At 38.3% G+C, this 22355-nt stretch overlaps 1 protein-coding gene across 1 annotated transcript in view; it reads right to left on the bottom strand.

Moving 5' to 3' along the window:
- LOC109915548 (serine/threonine-protein phosphatase 2A 56 kDa regulatory subunit alpha isoform) overlaps positions 1-22355 on the bottom strand; it is a 54568-nt gene that overhangs the window by 4625 nt on the left and 27588 nt on the right. The window contains exons 8-11 of the mRNA XM_048600773.1: positions 12340-12390; positions 8770-8889; positions 6251-6378; positions 4605-4706 (exon numbers count right to left, since the gene is read on the bottom strand). Coding sequence (XP_048456730.1) covers positions 4605-4706; positions 6251-6378; positions 8770-8889; positions 12340-12390 — 401 coding nt within the window. The remainder of the gene's footprint in view (positions 1-4604; positions 4707-6250; positions 6379-8769; positions 8890-12339; positions 12391-22355) is intronic.

The raw sequence follows: 22355 nt of genomic DNA, 5'->3' as shown, positions 1-22355 counted from the left end.
GGCTTGGAGTGGAGCAGGAACTGCTGTTGATCGGAGTCTGGCGCAGGCGGTCAGAACATGCACGGTGGCCCTGTGCTGAGCTGCTACGATGTAATCTTTACTGGAAACTTTTTTACCTGACTGTAATGTCAATCCTTGAATAATGGCTTTTTTTTTTAAAAAAAACTTATTTTTTAAACTCTGTAAAGTAATGCAACTACTTTTTATTCTTCTTTTGTATCCAAGATTTATACCTGGGTACTTATACCTAAGATGGCACCATAATAGGCAGACATTGTAAAAGCTGTTCACTGCTACAATGGACTACACATGACAATAAAGGATATTTTATTCTATTCTATTTTGGAGAAGTTCAACAATTCACTTCTTGAAGGCGGGAGAGCTTGTGGAAGAGCAGAGAGTTAAGACTGCAAGATCAGCAGCAGAAATGGCAGATGATTAGGAGTTGTTTCATAAATCAAAGTTTGGCTTCCGAAATCAATTTCAATCAGTGAGGGATCTAAACTGGAGAAAAGAGAAATCCTCAGGTGGCAAGGGAAAAGTGATCTCATTGAAGTAATAAAGATAGTCTACTATAGGGTAAAAAGGAAACCCATGAGGGGGAAAGAGAAGTAAAAGCTCAGGTGTTTTCACTGTAATAAAGTAGGCCACACAAAATCACAGTGTTGGTTGTTTAGAAAAAGTAGTGGGAAGATGGATATGGGAAAACAGAATAAGCCAGTGAGTTTTGTCCAAGTGGTAAAGGAATGCACAATGGAAGCTAAAAAGCTGCAAAAGAATGTACAACCTGATCAGGGGTTGGTTGAGAAGGAAGTGCCAGATCTCTTTAAAGAATTTACTTGCATGGGTAATGTTTATTCATGGGCACCTGAAGGAGCAGGTAAAGAAATTAAAAATTTAAGAGATACCAGAGCAAGTCAATCTTTGATGGTGAGAGATGAGGTGTTACTTAATTCAGAAGACATATTGTCAGAAAAGGTGGTAATATGTGGGATTCACGGTGTGAAGAACAGCTTTCCATTATGTAAAGTGAGGTTGGAGAGTCTGGTGAAATAAGTGGTGAATTGGTGTAGGAGTAATAGAGAAATTCTCAGTTCTGGAAATACAGTTTATCCTTGATAATGATATAGCTGGATCACAGGTAGAAGTGATGCCTACGGTGAGTGAAAGGCCAGTGAAAAATCCAGCAACTACAGGAAGTATATCTTGGGATTTTTCCTGACTGTGGTAACAAGGTCACAAAGCCACAGCTTGAAGCAGGAGGAGAAATCAAGGAGTAAAGATAAGGAAGTTGATGTCCAATTATTAGAAACTATGTTTGATCAAATGGTTGGGAAAATAAAACAAAAACAGGTGAAGATCAAAGTGGATACTTTTAGTTCAGAGAACTTAGCTGAATTACAAACAGAAAGATAAAAATAACTACAGCAGTTTATCGAAAAGCTTTTAAAAATGGAGTCTTGATGAGGAAATGGAGACCATCACATATTCAGGCAGAAGGTCAGCAAGTGGTGCTACTGGTGTGCTATAGAAAGGTGGTGTTGTGGGTAGCACATGAATCATCAGTAGGTGGTCATTTGGGAGTAAGGAAAACTCAAGCCAAACTACAAAAACATTTTTATTGGCCTGTACTGCATAAAGATGTGGTTGAATTTTGCTGGACATGTCATATGAGTCAAATAAATCGAAAACCTCCGGCAGTGATACTCATTCCCACATGACGAACCTTTCACAAGAGTCTTAATTGATTGCACTAGGACCCTTACCTAAAACAAAAAGTGGGAATCAGTATTTGTTGACTATAATAAAAGTGTCCACTAGATTTCCAGAGACCGTTCCATTACACAATTTCACAGATAAAAGAACTGGAGAAGAGTTACTTATGGACTACCCGCAGAAATACAATCGGATCAAAGATCAAATTTTACATTAAAACTATTCAAGGAAGTTATGGATAACTTAGGAGTAAAACAATTTAAATCCACTGTGTTCCATCCAGAATTGGAGGGAGCATTGGAACGGTGGCATCAAACTTTAAAGATCATATTGAGGGCTTACATTCAAGACTATCCAGAAGATTGGGATACAGGAATTCCATTTGTACTTTTTGCAATTAGGGATGCAGCTAGTTCAGTCCATTTGGATTAGTTTTTGGGCATGAGATGAGGGGACCACTGAAATTAATTAAGGAAAAATTGGCGAGTCAGAGTTCAGAGACCACATGTTTGGACTTTGTGTCAATCTGTAGGGAAAGATTAAACACAGCCAATGAGTTGCCTAGACGGCATTTAGAAGTAGCACAGTATGTGATGAAACGCGAAGCAGACAAGAGTTCAAAAATTTGTAATTTTTCTGATGGTGATAGAAGTTTTAGTGCTACTTCCAGTGGTAGGTGAACCTTTAAAGGCAAGGTTTGGTGGGCCTCATCAAATCAAAAGGAAATTGAGTGAGGTGAATTATTTTATGAAAGCGCCAGACAGAAAGAAATCTCAGAGTGCGTCATGTGATTATGCTCAAATTTGATTTTGATAGGGAAGGAAAGTAATAGGAGAAAGAATTCCTGGTTACAACAGAATGAAGAAGCAAGTTCAGGTGATTCTGAATTAGACAATCCTCAAATTAAATTGGACAAAGTGGAAGTTCTCAAAAATTGGGGCAAATTATTGTGTTACTTTCCACAGGATAATTGAAATGACCTGAAAGAGTTATTACAATCACACGGGTAGTTATGTGGGAATAAGCCGGAAAGTTTTAATCTAATTACGCATGATGTAGATATAGGAAATGCTGTTCCAGTTAAACAACATCCTTATAGACTTAACTGTTTAAAGTTGGCACAGTTACAAAAGTAGATTGAACGCATGCTCAAAGACAATATAATCAAATGGAGTTGCAGCAAATAAAGCCCACACACACTGATGGTGCCAAAACCAGATGATACCCAACAATTATGTGTGGACTATCACAAAGTCAATACAGTTACAAAATCTGATTCATATCCGATTCCACATTTGGAAAATTATATTGAGAAGATGGGACAAGCGACTTATATTTCAAAGTTTAGACTTACTCAAAGGATACTGGCAGGTACTTTTATCTGAAACAGCGAAAGAATTTTGGCTTTCATGACACCGAATGGACCTTACCAATTTAAAGTCATGCCATTTGGTATGAAAAGTGTGCCAGCCACATTTCAAAAGCTAGCCAATAAGGTCATTTTGGGATTACCTAATAGTGTGGTGTACATCAACGATCTGGTGATTTTTAGTCACATTTGGGAAGAACATTTAGAGCATCTATCGGAATTGTTCAAAACGACTTCAGGAGGTGGGCTTGCTGAAAAACCAGGGGGTTAACAGTGAGTTCACCAAAATCCAAGTCATGTTATTGGACATGGACAAATGGCCCCACAGGATGTGAGAACTAAGGTTATTGGGGACTTGCTTTTAAATCGCAAGTCCATGCCAAATTTTAGCAGCACGGTTGCTCCACTGACTGACTTGAAGTAGTACAGAAAATGTCAGTGGACTGAGGAGTGTCATAAGGCATCTGGCAGCCCGAAAGCTGTGTTAAGCACTAACCCAGTGTTAGCCACACAAAATGACACAAAGCCATTCAAGGTGGCTATCAATGCAAGTGGTGTGGGTGTTGATGTTATACTCTTGCAAGAGGACAACGAGAAGTTAGAAAGAACTATTGGATATTTTTCCAGAAAATTGAATAATCATCAACAGAAATTTTCCACGATTGAGAAGGAGACCTTGAGATTGGTGATGGTGTTGCAGCATTCCAACATTAATATTGCCAGTAATGTGTCTGAGATGACTATATTTACTGATCATAGCCCATTAAAGTTTTTGAAAAATTTAAGGACAAAAATACCAGACTGTTGGAATGAAGCTTATTACTGCAGCCATTCAATTTGAAAATTATACACTTGACAGGATGAGAAAACGTAATGGCCGACACATTGTTGTGACTTTGATGAAGGAAGACGGAGACGTTCAGTAGCGGGAAAAGAACAGATTGAAATGGACTACAGTGGTGAATGTTTGCATGCTTAGAGTCAATGTAATGCATATGTTTTCTTGTCCACTAATAGCGTAAACTAAAGATTTTTTAAGCCATTTTTTTAAGGGGCAGGAGGTGCAATGATACTATGGCTTTAAGAGGCATATTTTGTCCTGTCTTTTTTGACCAATCCAATTGCATCCTGAACAGAACACCTGGCACTTGCTTTTAAAAAAAAAATGTTAGGGTCTAAGCTATCTCCGTGTCATGTTTTGAGGGAGTTTGGTCTGGTCCATAACAGCATACATTTTGCAAGATGATAAATGCACTTCCAGAAGAGAGACAGCAAGATTCTGCTGCCTTCTGCACTATTGAAATATGATGAAAAGAGATAAGGTTCATCACCCCTTGTCGTCACAAAGGTGAAAAATAGAGTAGGTTGTGTTAATGAGTTACAGCAGGCTACACCTAGAAACAATAAAACTTAGTTTCTCTACATCTTCAATCTGTGTTTTCTGTAAGTAGCAATGACAACTTTTAAAATATTTGAAAGCAGAAAATACAAAACAAAAATTGAAAAGATGATTGCATACCGCTGTCTTTCTGCTTTGTAAGATGCTGTAAGTTCATCGAACAGTGACCCATTCATTTCCATTAAGGTTTTTAGTACGTTATAAACGAGTGCTACAATGGTTCTGGAAAACAAGTTTGGATTGACTTAAATGTACAGCATGACTACAATCACAGAAGTATTTATGGAATCATGAAATGTGAAACAGATAATGTAAGCAAACTGAAAACGTCTGTAGTCTAGTAGCATTATCAAATATGAAAAACAATAATTGAAAGATAGATCCAAAACACAAAACTCCAGAAGAATTCAAACTAGCAAAGGAGAAATTACTAATGATATCATGAAAAATTTCTTAACAAAAATGCTTAGCATACACATTGGCATTCCAGATAGAGCAGTGGAACACCATGAAATTAATAAACAGTTGGAGTTGTGATGGTATGACTGGGGTCTTGGTAACAGGTGAGTTAACTTGGCCAGAATGGCAACCTCTACCCAGGACTTTTAAACAAAGGTATCAACTTAAGGAATTCTATTCAGTTCAGTAGAATGTTTGAGATTGATAAGGATGTCAAGATCAAAAGGCATGTCTCGGGGCAAGAAGTGAGGTTAATTGTTACATAATATTTATTTTCACAAAGAATAGTCTCCCTCAAATAGATTGGAACATGTAGTTTTCAAAAGGGAGACATCCCGCAGCGTTTCAGTCAATTATTTATTTTTGAAGTGTAGTCAAGTTATATCGTGGGAACTGAAACATATCAGTCAAGTTGCGCTCAAGTCCCCACTAACAGCAATGTGATAATGACCAGCTAATCAGTTTTTCTGTGATGTTGATTGTGGCATAAATAATGACCAGGACATTGGGCATATCTTCCCTGCTCTTTAAAATACTGTTTTTCCCCGGAGCGTCGGAGGCTGAGGAGTGACATTATAAAGGTTTATAAGATCATGAGGGCACGGATAGGGTAAATAGACAAGGTCTTTTCCCAGGGAAGGGAAAGTCCAAAACGAGACGGCATAAGTTTAAGGTGAGAGGGGAAAGATTTAAAAGGGATCTAAGGGGTAACTTTTTTACGCAGAGGGGGGTGCCTCTATGGAATGAGCTGCCACAGGAAGTGGTAGAGGTTGGTATAATTACAACGTTAAAAAGGCATTTGGATGGGTCTATGAAGAGGAAGAGTTTAGAGGGATATGGGCCAAATGCAACTAGATTTATTTAGGTTACCTGGTCGGCATGGACAAATTGGACCGAAGGGTCTGTTTCCATGCTGTATATCTCTATGACTATGATTTTGCATTTAGCTGAGAGATGGGATCCTTTAACTGCTCAACAAAACACAGCAACTTCTGACAGTACAGCAGTCTTCCATTATTACACTGGAAAGCCAGCCTTGATTTTCATGTAAAACTAACAATTTAGATTGTTTTAACCAGATATTCAGGACAGGTAACAAAAGTATAAAGCAATCTCAAAAATATAAGGGTGAAAACTTATCGTGTTGCAACTAAAACCTGTGAGACTAACACTGAAAAACTACTGTAAAAACACTACAGGAGAAGACACAAAAACATTAGCCTGAACTTTCTGATAAGGTGAGCAGTGAATATCTGACATGCTAGGTTTGTTCATCTGTCAGTAAATTTTAAATTGTAAAAACTTACGGGTTCCAGTGTTCCTTGGAGATCCTGTACAAACTACCAAACATAATTGGTAGAATTTTCTCAGAATTATCTTCTATTAGGCTAAGTATGTACTCATTATTCCAGAAATACAAAGCTCTTTCTGCGACCTGTGGAGTAAAATAATATTTGAAAATTCTTACTTTAAAATAAACACATTCAAGGTTGATTACTGAACATGCAAGCATTGATTTCCCGAACAAATGTTTTCATCATGCCTTACTGGATCCCATGGTCAGGTGCACTAAAAAGGATGGAAAAGGAGAAGTACATCATTTAAATGTCTCCTTCCTTTTGGATTTGAAATTGCAACAGGTACAAATAGAATAATCACCCTTTTTGTTAACCTTCTTTCCCAAATATAAATTTAATCATTTTCAGAACCATCAGCAGCAATTAAGATTTCCCATTCCAACCATCATTTAGATGCTCTCAGAAAGAAAAGGGGTGCTTGCAACTTCCACATTTACTATTGAATTGCCATTTCATTCTATTTTGATCTTGAACACCATCACAGTGAGCATGCAAAAGTTAATGACAGAAGGAAATAAATAAAAGCAAATGGCCCTCACTTTTCATGCTTTCCTGTTGTACGCGTGGAACAAACATGTGCAGGGAAGGTTATGGAAGTATTGTGGGGACAGTAAATCCTTTTCTGTTCAGCCTCAAGTATTCTATTGTTGATCCCAGCTTACTAACATACAATTCTCCCTTTGTAATCAAATTGATGGCTTTTTATGTAAGCCTGTGTTAAACTACAAACAGGATTGTGGCAGGGTCCAGTGTTATTAAGAATCTTACTGCCCAAATAAAATTAATTTTACAGCCAGCAGCAAGAGATGTTTAGACTATGTCACTTCTAAACATCTGCACAGAACTGTTTTAAGTCAATGCAGTAGCCATACTATGTTGAATGTACTCGTGCTTCTGTTAGTTCCGGAATATTTTTCCTTGAGATTTTCTTTAGGTCTTTTCTTTGACACTCCAGTGCTCACTGGATGGTTTGCTCAACACCTGGAGCAAATAAGTGGCAGGTGCTATATGCATGTTCAATTAGTACACCACAGCTGACGTAAGAACCAGTTTGCATATTGAAACAGCCTCCCTCCATAAACTGGTGAGAATGCTTATTAACAATGCACTTACAGGTGTAGATATTTTCAAATCAATCTGTTCAGAGATGTTATGACACACCTCTGGAGCAGATGCAACTTGAATCCAGGCCTCTTGGCCCATAGGTAGAGATACTACCACTGCACTACAAGAATCCCTTTAAAAAGAACAAGGAATATGCTATCTAATATGGTCTGAAGGAATTCTTGAGACTAAATGCAATGAGGGAACAGGTGATGGATATAGATATTTCAATCAACCTAGTCAGACACACCTCCTTGAGCAGGTGGGACTTGAACCAAGGTCTTCCAGTCCAGAGATGGGGACACTACCACTGCACTACAAAATCCCCAGGTCCACCTGAAAAGTCCAGCAGGTGACGTTTGGGCATTAATGACACAACAGAACTGCTGTCCTGATAATCAACTGTCAGCCATCCTTTAAGGCAATGGGCAGTTAAGAAGTATCTGTCAATTTCTGGAATCAAATTCAGGATATGCACAAGATAAGGACAGAGTGAACAGATGCAATATTTAGACAATGTTCAGTTTTGCTGCCATTATAATTACTGTTATTATGGGATTTAAGAATAAAGATCAAATTTTAAAAAAGACATTGTTTAACCAAGAGGCAATGTCAGTCAGTTAGCATATGGTGATGGGATGGCACTTATTAGGATACGGTTTGAGTTTTGGATGAACTTAAGTTGAAGCAAGATGGGAGGCAGGCCTGAATTGTACTGGCATAGTCCAGGCAAGAGGTAACAAAGTATGAATGAGGGTTTTAACTGCAGAGGGTTGAGGCTGGGTGGAAGCTGGGCAATGTTACAGAGGGGGAAAATAGGCAATTCTTAGTGATGGTGCAGATAGATGATCATAAGCTTATTTCAGTGTTAAATATAACATCAAGGTTGGAAGTAATCTGACTCAAACTCAAACATTTGCATGAGGGGGTAGAGTTTTTAAAATTTAGTTTGGGGAAATTACTGTTCAACTAGTACTGGATTCTGAACAAGAGTAATATTAAGGTTTGTTACAGTCTGTGATGTCATAAACATTCTTTAATAAAATATAGTTATCCTATTTTACAAAGTTCTCTTCACTAAAATACTTATGCTCATTTTACAGAAATTGTTATGAACAAACTTATAAGATTTTCTCTTATTTACCATTTATAATATTGTGGAACTGGATGAACAGTGCACAATTCTATTATCCTAACATGGTAATCAATCTTTGGGAGTCTAATGGGCAAATCCACAATGATCTATTATAATCACCGTGATTCATTGTCATAACACGGAAATAACTGAACTTTACAAAGCAAGTCAAAACAGTCCAATTATAAAACATTTATTACGGTGGTGCTCAAGAGGTACAAAAGCTCACCTGGAAGTGTGGATTTGATACACACTTGGCTATTTGCTTGAACAAAGGTTCTTGGATCTTTTTGAACTGAGAAGGTTCTATCACATCCAAAATTTCTTCTACTTCACCCAAGTACATAACCTAAGAGCAGCATTTAGAGTTGCAATGGATCAGTCATAAAAAATACCCAAAATTGTTTATTCCTTTTCTATTGTATAGAATAGAAAATACATTTCACTACTGCAAAGAGAAATTTATTTCTAAAACTATTTTGTTTAAAAAAAGACCATAACAAGCCCATCACCACCTCACCACAGCAAGAAACAGAAATACCCATGTACTGAGAAAAATATATATTAAATCAATGAGTCAACCAATTAAAAACATTTATGAAAATCATACCGTCTCAATAACAAGGACCATAGAAAGGCCAATTCTCATTAAATCGGAACTCTGCTTGCTTACAGTAGCTCCACATATAACAATTTCTGGGCCGATAGAACCCTTGGAACCTTTTCTGTGCTTATTTTGCAAATACTGGTATACATGAAGACTTTTCTGGGTTACCTGATTTTGCATAAATCACATTCAACCTTGGTGCCATGCTCACCCAGTAGGAAAGATACATGTCACCTTTAGAAGCAAAGTACCAGGTTGTGATCACATATGGGAATAGTGAATGAATTCCACCTACCAGGCTGAGGACATGGGAGGCCAGGTGTACCATCACACAGCTGTGGGCAACGAACAATATAGCAGAGGAACAGGCCCTTCAGCCCTTCAAGCCTGTTCCACTACATTTTGCCCTTTCATCCTAAAACTATTTTTTACTTCTAGGATCCATTTCCCTTTATTCCCTTCCTATTCCTGTATTTGCCCATATGCTTCTTGAACACTGCTACTGTGTCTGCTTCTGCCACCACCTCTGGCAACACATTCCAGGCACTCACCATCCTTTGTGTGAAAAACTTACCTCATACATCTCTTTTAAACTTCTCCTCTCACACCCCGAACCTGTATCCCCAAGTAATTAACACCTCCACCCTGGGAAAAAGCCTCATACTTTCCACACTATCCAAGCCATTCACAATCTTACAAACTTTTATTAGGTCGCCTTCAACTTCCTGCATTCCTGTGAAAACAAACCCAATCTAGCTTAGCTTTCTTCATAGCTAAAATTCCTCATGCCAGGCAACATCCTGGTAAACCTTTTCTGTACCCTCGCCAAAGCATGTACATCCTTCTGGTAGTGTGTGACCAGAACTGTAAGCAGTATTCCATGTGCGGCCTAACTAAAGTTCTATAAAGCTGCAGCATAACTTGTTTATCGTTTTACTCAATGTTCCTCCCACTGAAGGCAAGCATGCCATGAGCCATTTTTACCACCTTATCTACCTGCACTGCCACCTTCAGTGATCTGTGGATCTGCACATCCAGATCCCTCTGCATATCAATACTCCTAAGGGCTCTGCCATTCGCTGTATAATTTCTACCTGTACTTGACCTTGCAAAATGCATCACCTCACATTTGTCTGGACTAAACTCCATCTGTCATTTTTCTGCCCACGCTTCCAACTGATCTATATCCTGCTGTATCCTCTGACAATCCTCCTCACTATCTGCAACTCCAATCTTCTCATCATCTGCAAACTTCGTTATTAGACCACCTACGTTTTCCTCCAAATCAGCTATGTAGATCACAAACAGCAGAGGTCCCAGCACTGATCCCTCTGGAACACCACTAGTCACAGCTGTCCATTCCAAAAAGCATTATTCCACCACTACTCTGTCTCCTACAACTAAGCCAGTTCTGTATCCATCTTGCCAAATCACCCCGATACCATGTGACTTTACCTTTTGTACCAGTTGCCATGAGGCACCTTGTCAAAGGCTTTACTGAAGTTCATGTAGACAACATCAACCACTTTTCCCTCATCGATCATCTTTGTCATCTTCTCAAAAAACTCGATCAAGTTAGCGAGGCATGATCTCAGCCACACAAAACCATGCTGTCTATTCCTACCAAGTCCATTTGCTTCTAAATGCGTATAGATCTCGTCCCTGGGAATTTTTTCCGATAATTTCCCTACCACCAATGAGAGATTCATAGGCCTGTAATTTTCAGGATTATCCCTGCTATCCTTCTTAAACAATGGGACAATATTAGGTATTCTCCAGTCCTCTGGGACCTCACCTGTGGCTAAAGAGGATACAATGATATCTAGGAATGCTTCAGCAATTTGTTTTCTTGCCTCCCTCAATATTCTGGGATAGATCCCATCAGGACTCAGGGATTTATCCACCTTAATACTTTTTAAGATGCACAACACTTCTTCCTTTTTAATAGCAAATTGGCTTAAAAACTCACCATTCCCTTCCCTGAGATCATCCTCCACCAATTCCTTCTCTTTGGTGAATACCGACACAAAGTAATCGTTTAGGACCCCACCTATCTCTTCTAAATCCACATATAAATGCCCTACTTTGTTCTTGAGTGGGTCAACCTTTCCCTGGTTACCGTCTTATTTTTTATATGTGTATAAAACGCCCTGGGACTTTCCTTAATCCTGTTTGCTAATTACTTTTCATGACCCCTTTTCGTCCTTCTAATTCCTTGTGTAATTTATTTCCTACTTTTTTTACATGTTTCACTGACTTCATCAGTCTCTATCCGCCTCGACCTTGCATATGCTTCCTTTCTATTTCTGACCAAGCTCATAATGTCCCAGGACATCCAAGATTCACGTAACTTGCCATACCTATCCTCCATTCTCATAGGAATGTATCTCTCCTGAACTCTTCTCAACCGCCGTTTGAAATACTCGCACATGTCTAATGTAGATTTACCTTCAACAGCCACCTCCAATCAAAATTCTCCAGTTCCTGCCTAATATTGTTTTAGTTTGCCTTTGCCCGAGGATGCTGTTATCTCTATCCATGAGTATCTTAAAACTCAATGTATTATGGTCACTACACCAAAAATGTTCCCCCCGAAACTTCACTCACCTGGCCAGGCTCATTTCCCAAAACCACATCCAGTATAACCCCCTTCCCTGGTTGGACTGTTTACATATTGTGTCAAGAATCCTTCCTGAATGATCCTTACAAATTCTGCCCCATCCAAGCCCCTAGCACATAGTGAGTCCCAGTCAACATAAGGGGACGTTAAAATCACCGGCCACAACAACCCTGCTGTTTTTAGATCTTTCCAAAATCTGGCCACATAATCTCTCCACATACATCTGCCCATGATTAATTCAGCTGACAACAATTAAGTTTGATACATTTTTTGGTCTGTAAAGCTCAGTACCATACCAGAAAAGCTCCATCCAAACATCCATCCGAAGCCCTTTAACAGATAACTTCTTTAGCATGAAATGGTTGCCTTTGCTTTCATTATGTAACATATAAACAGGTCTCTAAATTAATTTTACCAATGGAGTCCCATTTAAGTAAATGAATTCAAAAATCAGTTAGTTTTGCATATGCCACAAAAAGACAGCAACTTATGTTAAATACTGTACAAAGCAGTAATATAGTTATGTGATCTATAGAAAAAAATAAAGTTGAAGGAGAAAGCAAATAATTTACCTCTTTTTGACTGACAGTTTTTGGCCAAAATTTTAATAATCCTCTAATAACCTACAATAAACAATAAAAACATACTTGCATTAAAGATGTCATAAACTAACTCTGCAACAGTGAAAACCAAAGTAATTACACTTTCCTTTATTCCAACATAGATTGAAAAAGGTCTATTTTAGTTACAAGTGTACAAGACAAGTCGTATATGTCAAATTTAAAAACAGACCATCTTTGAACATTAAACAAAGGCTATACAAATAAATGAAGTACGTTTTAAAATCATGTCATTCCAGTTTGTAAATCCATAATGGATAATTTTACAAATAATGTACAATTATGAATAAATAATTTCAAGTATTGGAAAAAATTATTTTGGATACAAGTAATTACAAATACGAATTAGGGACAAAAGTAGGTCATGTAGCCCCTCAAGCCTGCTTCATTCTTAGTCACTCACCAATTTCAGTTTACGCCATTTTATGATTTATAAAAATTAATAATTACAGAATTAGTACACAATCCAACTACTGGTCCCCTTCATTGTTCAATGAAGGTTGCTGTACCTGTACAGGGGTTATCATAGAGGGCTACATCCAAGAAAAGAATGAGATCCTGATTAACTTCTCAGGATCAACGTGGAACAGTATTTTAAAGAAAAGCATGTGGCGAGAAGAAAGGGTGTCAACATTTTTGGGCTGTACTAAAGAATACTTTCATATTTACTGCTGAGGACTACTTACTTCCTACGATCTAAATTAATACTGCAATTTAATAGCTAGAACTATCAATCTAGCACTGCAGTGGTTGGTCAGAAATGTTATTACGATTCTTTACATATCATAAACACTCCTGGTCTTGGCCTCTGAAGGCAGAAGAATAAGCTCTCAGACGTGGTGGCTTAGGGTGTGGCCTAGAAATAAAGTTTATGTAAAACATAAAAGTTAAACAGCAGCAAGAGAGCAATGTAACCGATTAATTTCAATTCAATTAATTTTAAGTTCTTTATTTCAAAAGATAACAGGAGATGCAATGTTTCATTAATTTTAGAATAGGGAATATGAAGGATCTATAGACGAAAATCCAAGGCCTGACAACAAATGCTTGCCCCTAATGTCATAAAATGACCCCAGAGCTGTATTTTAAATGAAATCTAGCACCAAGCATATAGTAGGATATGCTAGGAGAGATGACCAAATGTTGGGTCAAAGTTTCAAGGATAATCTTAGAAGTAGGAGACAAAAGCAGAAAGGTTTACCGCTCATAGAATCTTTATTTACTGCTTTCACACAGCAGAGCTGAATAGGAAAAATGACTGAACTGGTAAAAGTCACTAGGTATGCTTCTCTGCTTAGGATGAAGCAGTGTAAATATGGCTTTCTCCTCCAAGTAACAAGATTCCTGCAGCAAGCCCCATCCAACCATTAAAACTGAACAATATGGATGGTTCCTCAATTGGCTTGAGCCAGCACAATGTCTGATCAACTACCACAAAACACTGTTCACTTGAGTTAAATCTGCTTTTATTTTAACACCAATGTCATTTTTCCATGCTTGTGAAGTTACAAAATTATTTGGATTCTCAAGCTGATCTGATTAGAACAATACTACCCAGCAGAAATTGCTGCTTAGCGACAGGAATGGCACCAATTTAGTTTCACGCATTAATTTTAAATGAAAACACTCTGCATGAACTCAGAATACAATGTGCCCGATGGGTCAGAAGGTCCGAGTTTAAGTCCAAACTGCCCTTAAGGTGTGGTATAACATGTCTTAAGATGATTATTTTTTCCAAACTTAAAGTTTCAGTAAATGTATTTCACATGTCTGTTTGCATTAACATCTACCACCATTCAACTACGAAGGAAATAAAACATTCCCACAAGAAGCAAATATACACATCCTTCTTTTAATCTTACCAGTTTTACCAAAAATGCACAAAATGCTCAAACAGACATACAAATATGAGTGGGATCACATGGCTATTATGTGCCCAGGTCTTATTTTGAATTTAGTCAGAATTGCAATGAACCACATCTGGACTCCCAATTTGCAACATATGCCCACCCTGAAGGAAATTAAAATAGGTAAACCTGTGAGTAACACATGCTGGTCCCATTCATCTGGTATATTTCAAAATGGAGCTTCAGTGTGCCCATCCTTCCTTTTCAAATATAACTGGTTCTTCACTGTTCTTTCCCTTTGGATAGTGGTTAATTGACCACAGTATTTTACAGTTAACTTGTTGTTAAGTAACCACACAAATATTCTCAAAAACCATCTAAAACTGAGTCCCTTAATAAAAGCTAATTTCTCCAGTAAATCCTGTTTGTTTATTTATATGCATGGCTGGATACTTTTTACAGCAGCTTAAACATAATCTTCAGATATGGAGCTGCAACAGCTCGGGAACACACACTTAACATTATACTTCATACAAAGTTCAAGTTCTGTATGCACGAATGCCTTTAAAGCTTTTTCATTAAGAGGTGACATAAACCTTTCTGCCCACATTCCACCATCCTATTGCCCTGTCCTATGGCAAACTGAAATGCCTGCAAAAATATCCATGTCCTTCTCATTTTTGAATTTTAGAAACTCTCTTGACCGCTGTATCATGGGCTTGAACAACTGTGCATGCACTTCAATGAATTACCTGCAATGACCAATTTACAATGCATCAAAATTCAACTTGGTTCAGTTGTAGCCCTTTTGCCTCTGAATCAGAAGACTATGGGTTCATGTTCAATGCTAGGACCTGAAAACAATCTCAATAATATTTTGTGCAGAACTGTGAAAGGATTGGATTATTGGAGATGCCATTTTTGAATTACATCTTGAACTGAGGTTTCAGTGTACCTGGAGGTAACGACAATCTATCACATGGTACAAAAATTTTACCTTTTTGATAAAAATCTGGAAGGCATCCTGATCACCAATATTCCTTGGTCAACATGTGTACATGGGGGCAGTACAGTGGCTCAGTGGTTATTAGCACTGCTGCCTCATAATGCCAGGGATCAAAGTTCAATTCCACCCTTAGACAGCCATCTGTGTGGAATTTGCACATTCTCCCTATGTGTTTCCTCTGGGTGCCCCGGATTCCTCCCACAGTCCAAAGAGTGCAGGTTAGGTGGATTAGCCATGCTAAACTGCCCAGTGTCCAGGGATGCGTATGCTAGGTAGATTAGCCATGAGAAATGCAGGGTTACAGGGATAGGGTTGGGGATGGGTCTAGGTGGGATGCTCTTCAGAGGGTCAGTGTGGTTTTAATGGGGTGAACAGCCTGCTTCCATACTGTAGGGATTCTTTGATTTACCTCATCACTTTTTGTGGGAATTTGCTAATGTTATCATACACTAATGACTGACATATCTACCAACAAAATGGTACTTCAAGACTGACCATAAGACCAGAAGATATAGGAGCTGAATTACAAACTTCGGCCCATGGAGTCTTCTCCACCATTTGATCATGGCTCATATGATTCTCAACCCTTTCTCTTGCTTTCTCCCAATAAACCTTTATCCTCTTACTAATCAAAAACCTAGCCTCCACAGCCTTCCGCAGCAATGAGTTCCACAGATTCACCACCCTCTGGCTGATGAAATTCCTCTTCATTCCAGTTCTGAAGGGTTGTCCTTTCACTCTGAGGCAGTGCCCTCAGGTCCTCATCTCTCCTACCAGTAGAAACATCTTTTCCATGTCCACTCTCTCTAGGCCTCTCAGTATTCTGAGAGTTTCAATGAAAGCGCCCCTCATCCTTCTAAACTCCATTGAGTACAGTCCCTGAGTCCTCAACTGCTCCTCTTAAGACAGGCCCTTCATCCCCAGGATTGTTCTCGTAAATCTTCTCTGGACCCCTTCCAAAGACAGTATATCATTCTTTACATATAGGGCCCAAAACTGCACGGAATATTCCAAACGCAGTCTGACCAGTGCCTTATACAAACTCAGCAGTACATCTCTGCTCTTGTATTTAAGCCTTCTTGAAATGAATGCTAACATTGCATCTGCCTTCCTAACTGCCAAATAAACTGCCTGTTAACCTTAAAAGAATCCTGAACTAGGACTACATCGTTCCTTTGTACTTCTGATTTCCAAAGCCTTTCCCCAGTTAGAAAACAGTCTGTGCCTCTATCCCGCCTACAAAAGTGCATAACCTCACACTTTCCCACTGTACGCTATGCCACTTCATTGCCTGCTCTCCTCGCCTGTCCAAAATCTTCTGCAGCCTCCCTGCCTCCCCATCATTATCTACCCCTCCACCTAACTTTTTGTCATCTGCAAATTTAGCAGCAATGACTTTGGTTCCTTTGTCTAGATTGTTAATACAGAAGGTGAATAGTTGTGGTCCCAACAATGGCCTGTGTGGAACTCCACTAGTCACCGGCTACCATCCTGAAAAAGACTCCTTTATTCCCATTTTCTGCCTTCTGCCAATACTCTATCCATGCCAGCACCTTGCCTCTAACACCATGGGTTCTTATCCAATTTAGCAGCCTCTTGTGCGGCATCTAGATAAGAGCCTTCTGGAAATCCAAACAGATCACAACTACTGGCCCTCCTTTGTCTAACTTGCTCATTATGTCCTCAAAGAACTCTAACAGATTTGTCAAGCACGACCTTCCCTTGACGAAGCCATGCTGACTCTGTATTATTTTACTATGCACTTCCAAGTACTTTGGAATCTCATCCTTAATAATGTACTCTTAACAAGGACTGGGTTAAGGCTAAGCAGCCTATAATTTCCTATCTTCTGCCTCCCTCTCTTCTTAAACAGGGTGGCTACATTAGCCATTTTCCAGTCCTCTCGGATCCTCCTTGACTCTAGTGATTCCTGAGAGATCACTACCAAGCCTCCAACAACTTCCTCAGCTATCTCCTTCAGAACTCTGGGGTGCAGTCAATTTGTTCTGGGTGATTTATCCAGCTTCAGACCTTTCAGCTTCCCCATCTATTCTCCTCATTGATGGCACAATACTTGTGCAGTTCTTCAGTTGAAAAGCATTGCAGATTGTCCCTGAGAAGTCTCCTTTTCTTCTGCCTAATATAGCTGTAGCTTATACAACTTAATTGTGCTTTCCTTTTCATTCTTGAGTATTTATACTCCACACACATGTACTATTGCTCAAACATGTGGCGTTCTTTCTTTGTCAAATGAATGCTCCTCCTTTGTAGCATCTCGTGTAAGCAATTTTAATTGGCCTGGTTCTTTGTCCTTTACCATTCCTGCTAAAGAGACCAACTTTCGTTCAACACCTTCTCATACTCACTATAAACAGGGCTGTTTCAATTATAATTGAAAATTTATTATCAACGTTTATTTATATAATGCCTTTAAAGTAGTAAAACATCCCCATGTAATTCATAAGAGAATGATCTAACAGACAGTGACACCATTCCACATCTTTAGGACAGACAACCAAAAGCCTGATCAAAGAGGTAGGATTTAAGGAGCTTCAAAGAGGTAGAAATAGGGAGGGATGTGAGACAGAGAAGTTCATCCAGGGAATTCCTTGGGGTCTTGGCAGCTGATAACATTGTCTCAAATGTGGAACAAATAAAATTCACAGGCCAGAAATGAAGGAGAACAGATATCTTGGAGGGTTGTAAAACTAAAGGAGATTACATAGATAGAGAGGGGTGAGGTTCTGGAGGGATTTGAAAATAAGGATGATGATTTTAATTTTGAGGTGTTACTTAACCAGGGTAGCAACATAGGTCAATAAGCACAGGGTTATTAGTTGAACTGGATCTGGTGTGCATTAGATAAGGCAGCAGAATTTGATTTATCTAAGGTTTACGGTGGATAAGAACACTGGTAGCTAACGAGGGAAGAATCAAGTTTTAAAAAAGCTTCCTTTTGGTCTGTATACAGTCTTTATCTCAATTTATCAAGAATGGATTATGATTTTCAAACAGATATTACATACAGTTAGAGTTATACAGCATGGCAATAGACCCTCATGGACAAGATATCCTAAACTGATCTAGTCCATGCATTCTGTGGCATTGCCATATGCAAACCTTTTCTTCAACTAAACAGAAGTATGATTTTATAGGTACAATATCTGACAAAACTGAATAAAATATCCTCATTTGCTTAATGGAAACGTCATTAAGTCTTCTTGACACATTTTGCTATAGCTATAACATTACCCAGGTGATAAACGTAAAAATTATTAGCTTTAGCAGCAACTGACACTTGTGAAGAAAACCCTGCCTTTTGGACTTACACAGCCAAAGGGAAAGAGAGAACAACAGACAAAATAGGAGCAGAAAAAGAATTTGCAAGTGAATGTGCCTTCACCTGAATGAACGTATATCATATTTGCTAGTCAAGGCCGTCATGGGTTTGCTCAGACAGGAAATTTTTGCTTTCATCATACAATGCAAAGGAACTCCAATTAAATTCCTATCGACAAATATTGTGAGGTAGAATAATAAAAATGACTGGAGTAGCAATGGTGCAGGAAGCCGAATCTACTCCCTCTGGCTGCCTGAGTGCATTCTCTTTAAAGAGAACGAGCAACTAGTCACCAACTGATAAGGCCAGTTCAAAAAGGTTATCTTACAGAAATCCTTTGGAAATTGTTGTTTATTGTTTTGGATAAGTTGCATACTCTTTATATCTGCTGGGTTCAATTCATACTGCATGCGAAAAGATCAAAAAACATTAGCTATGTCCATTAGCTCTCTCATTCACTCTTGACAGTTGAGTTTAGAGCAATGTTTGCCTTTTCAAAGTGCAATATTGCAAGTTGAGAGCAAAATACCAGCAGAGAAGGATGAAAAAAAAAATGAAGCAACCCCCCCAAAGAAGGCTGGGCATTCAACCTGGCAAACATGCTATGAATTAGAATAGTGAAACCTCACAAGGGAGTGTAAAATGTGTAGAAAAAGACACTACTTTTGGCTGACTCCATGTGAAGGTCCAGATAGTGTAATCGTGCCCTTTCTTAAATGACCTCAAAGCACACTAAGCTCAGTAACTGATATGCGTATTTCTGACATGGCTTTCAATTTCTTGCTCTTCTGCAGCACTACTTAATTTTTAAAATTTGGATACTGTTTACTTGAAAGTTGGGCAACACCTAGTGGTACATCTACTGATCTGAATTTTGTCTTTCCATACTCAGTCTCCAAGCTGAATTTCAAGTTACACAATATTGGAATGAAATACTGATAGGGCTGGAAGCAATTTGAGATAATAATTTAAGAATAATGCACAATAAACACATTAGCAATTCAAAGTTATTAATATTAGTTTAACTCTACAATAGCTCTGTACCAATAAATCTCCTACTGACAATACTCATTGGGACTCTTATTTGCTGCTTTTCTTACTGATGGAATTCATTACCTCACATCTATCACACACTGTTTAGCCTCTTCTTACCTGGCCTAACTCATCCTTCATCTCCTTGATCCTCTGGCTTTTACAATGACTAACAATAACTGCAGATCAGTACTCTTATGTACCATGTTCTCTTGATTAAGCTATGCAAGTTGAAAATCCTGGAGTTGTTCAAATCTGATACGGCCTCTCAGTTCTGCAGCAACTTTGTAAGTATTTTGACATTTTCCAGTCCTGAAAACTATTTGAAACAGAGTAACAAACTAAGCAAAGTTTACTCAAATATCTAGTAATTCAATTACATTTAAAAAATGAGTTTAAACATGCCCAAGAAGAAATGAAACCAGCTCATATTTGAGAAAAAAACTTATGTTCAAATTGCAAAAGAAATGATGTAAAGCTGGATGCACATTCTTCAGATATGTAACAAAACTGATCAAGTCAAATAAAATTTTCAGAACTGCTGCAATGCACTATAACTTTAGTACTTAGGCATAATTGAAATAAAATACCTTTAATGCAAGCAGCTAAAATAAAAAACTGAAAGAATTCTGAGCAGGAACATCAACTTCTCTGGCACTTCTGATCAAATCCAATTCAGATAATAGGATGATAATACACTCTGTTGGCCGAAGGATCTTATTTAAAACATTAGGAGAAGAACCCTCAAATCATTTCCGGCTAAGTAATTTGGCACTAATTGGCAACCAAATTTAGAAGTATATGATTGCTACTGTGGAAGTTAAACAGAGTTTTTTCTTAAAAGATATAAGCTTAATAAAGGGATTTTTCACCCTGTACTAATATCTGGCCCATGAATGCTGCACACTGACATTAGCAGCCAAATCTTCCTGCTCAGGTGAAATTCAGTTCAAAATGTTTGGATTTGCACCAGCTATAATCTGAGGTAGTGTGATAATAAAGTAGTATTTTTCAAGTCAAATCATCTGCAGGCTTATTCACACACACAGGTACAGTTTAAAGCTGGCATTGGAAGCAAGATGAATAAAGGAACACTGAACACAATACTGCTGGAAAAGTTAATGGTAAATGGTAGTTTAAAGCACAATCATCTAATCTTCATAAACTTTCAAAGATGCTTCTAAATCCTTTCCCCAGCTCACTCATCATCTCTGCTCTCATTCCTTTATGATTATCCATATTTAACTTCAGCACAGTTGCTTCTGACTCAAGTTTCTCACTCTCACAGTGAAGATTCCATCATGTTACAGTCACCGTTCACTAGGGAATCTTTTACTGAGATATCATTTATTAAACTTGCCTCATTACACATTACCAGATACAGAATAGGATGATCCCTGCTCATATCCACAACATATTGTTTTAGGAAGGTGTCCAGAATAAACTCTGAATTCTTCCTGGTGGCTACCTCTGCCACTTTGAGCTTCCCATATGTATATGAAGATTCAAGTCACTCATGATTAACGTACTGTTCTTTTTGCTTCTGCACCTCCTGATTTATTTTCTATCCTACAGTTACTGTTAATCAGCCCACAAATTACTCCCAGTTGTGTTTTATTCTCCTTTTTATTTCTTACCTCCTCCATTATAGATTGCATATCTCCCAATCAAAGGTCACTCCTTCCCATACTAACAAAGCTACCCTACCATCCTTTTCTTCCTGCATGACCCCTGAATATTTAGTTCCAGCTCTGATCTCCTTGTAATCATGTCTCTGTAATGGTTACAGTACCATACTCAATAGCATCTTTTGCCGTGTTAACTAATTTATTTTGTTCTTAATACTAAATATATTCAAACAGCCTTTTGCTATTTTATCCCTCTTGACCCGACTTGCTGCTATGTGCTCTCCTTAGCACTCCTAGGTATTAACAAATAGGCAACAGCACATAGTGTTGCTAGTTATAATTGTCAAAATCTGAAATAAGATTCTCAGCCACAAGCATTGTTTAATTGCTTTTGGAAGTCATATTGTATCTTGTAGCACAAATCAGGCATCATCTCTCAGCTGAAATCAAGTCTTTCAAATAAATTCAGAGAAGTGATCCTCTGGCAGTGTTACTGAAAGGAAAGATAATGATGGGTGAGCATAGCCCTTGTGAACAGAAACCTCAACTGTTTGGCATCTTCTTACTCTCCATGCTTTTCCAAAAGGCAATCCCGTGATTCTAATTTCAAGGACCAAATCAGAACGAGTTTGTTCTAAACATTTCTAAAAATGTAAAAGTAGTGCATAAGGGCTCAGCAATCATCCTTTATCCTTTAAAACCACAATACTGTTTGTCTTTTTCAAATCACTGTTGTATCTAACATCATACCCGGCAATACTGGATATTCTGTTCACGGAGGCAAATTGATGATATTGTGCCAGTGTTCTCAAATGAAAATGGAGTAGATTTTGAAATGGCCGCAGTTCTGCTCCATTGTAACATTTTTAAGTGGTGCATTTAGTTCTACTGGGAGCTTCAGATACAGAACTAAATCAGCAATCCATCAGAACTGATCTCTGCCCAATTTTATCTCTGAGAAGCAAAAGGTAAGGACAGATTGCTTAACCTCCAGAGATAGTAGGAACTGCCGATGCTGGAGAATCTGAGATAACACAGTGTAGAGCTAGATGAACACAGCAGGCCAAGCAGCATCAGAGGAGCAGGAAAGCTGACATTTCGGGTCGAGACCCTTT

This window comes from Rhincodon typus, chromosome 9 (assembly GCF_021869965.1).
Source record: "Rhincodon typus isolate 14 chromosome 9, sRhiTyp1.1, whole genome shotgun sequence".
Classification (NCBI taxonomy): Eukaryota; Metazoa; Chordata; class Chondrichthyes; order Orectolobiformes; family Rhincodontidae; genus Rhincodon; species Rhincodon typus.
Note: the sequence above shows the minus strand (reverse complement) of the source record. Positions and strands in the feature narration are given on the sequence as shown.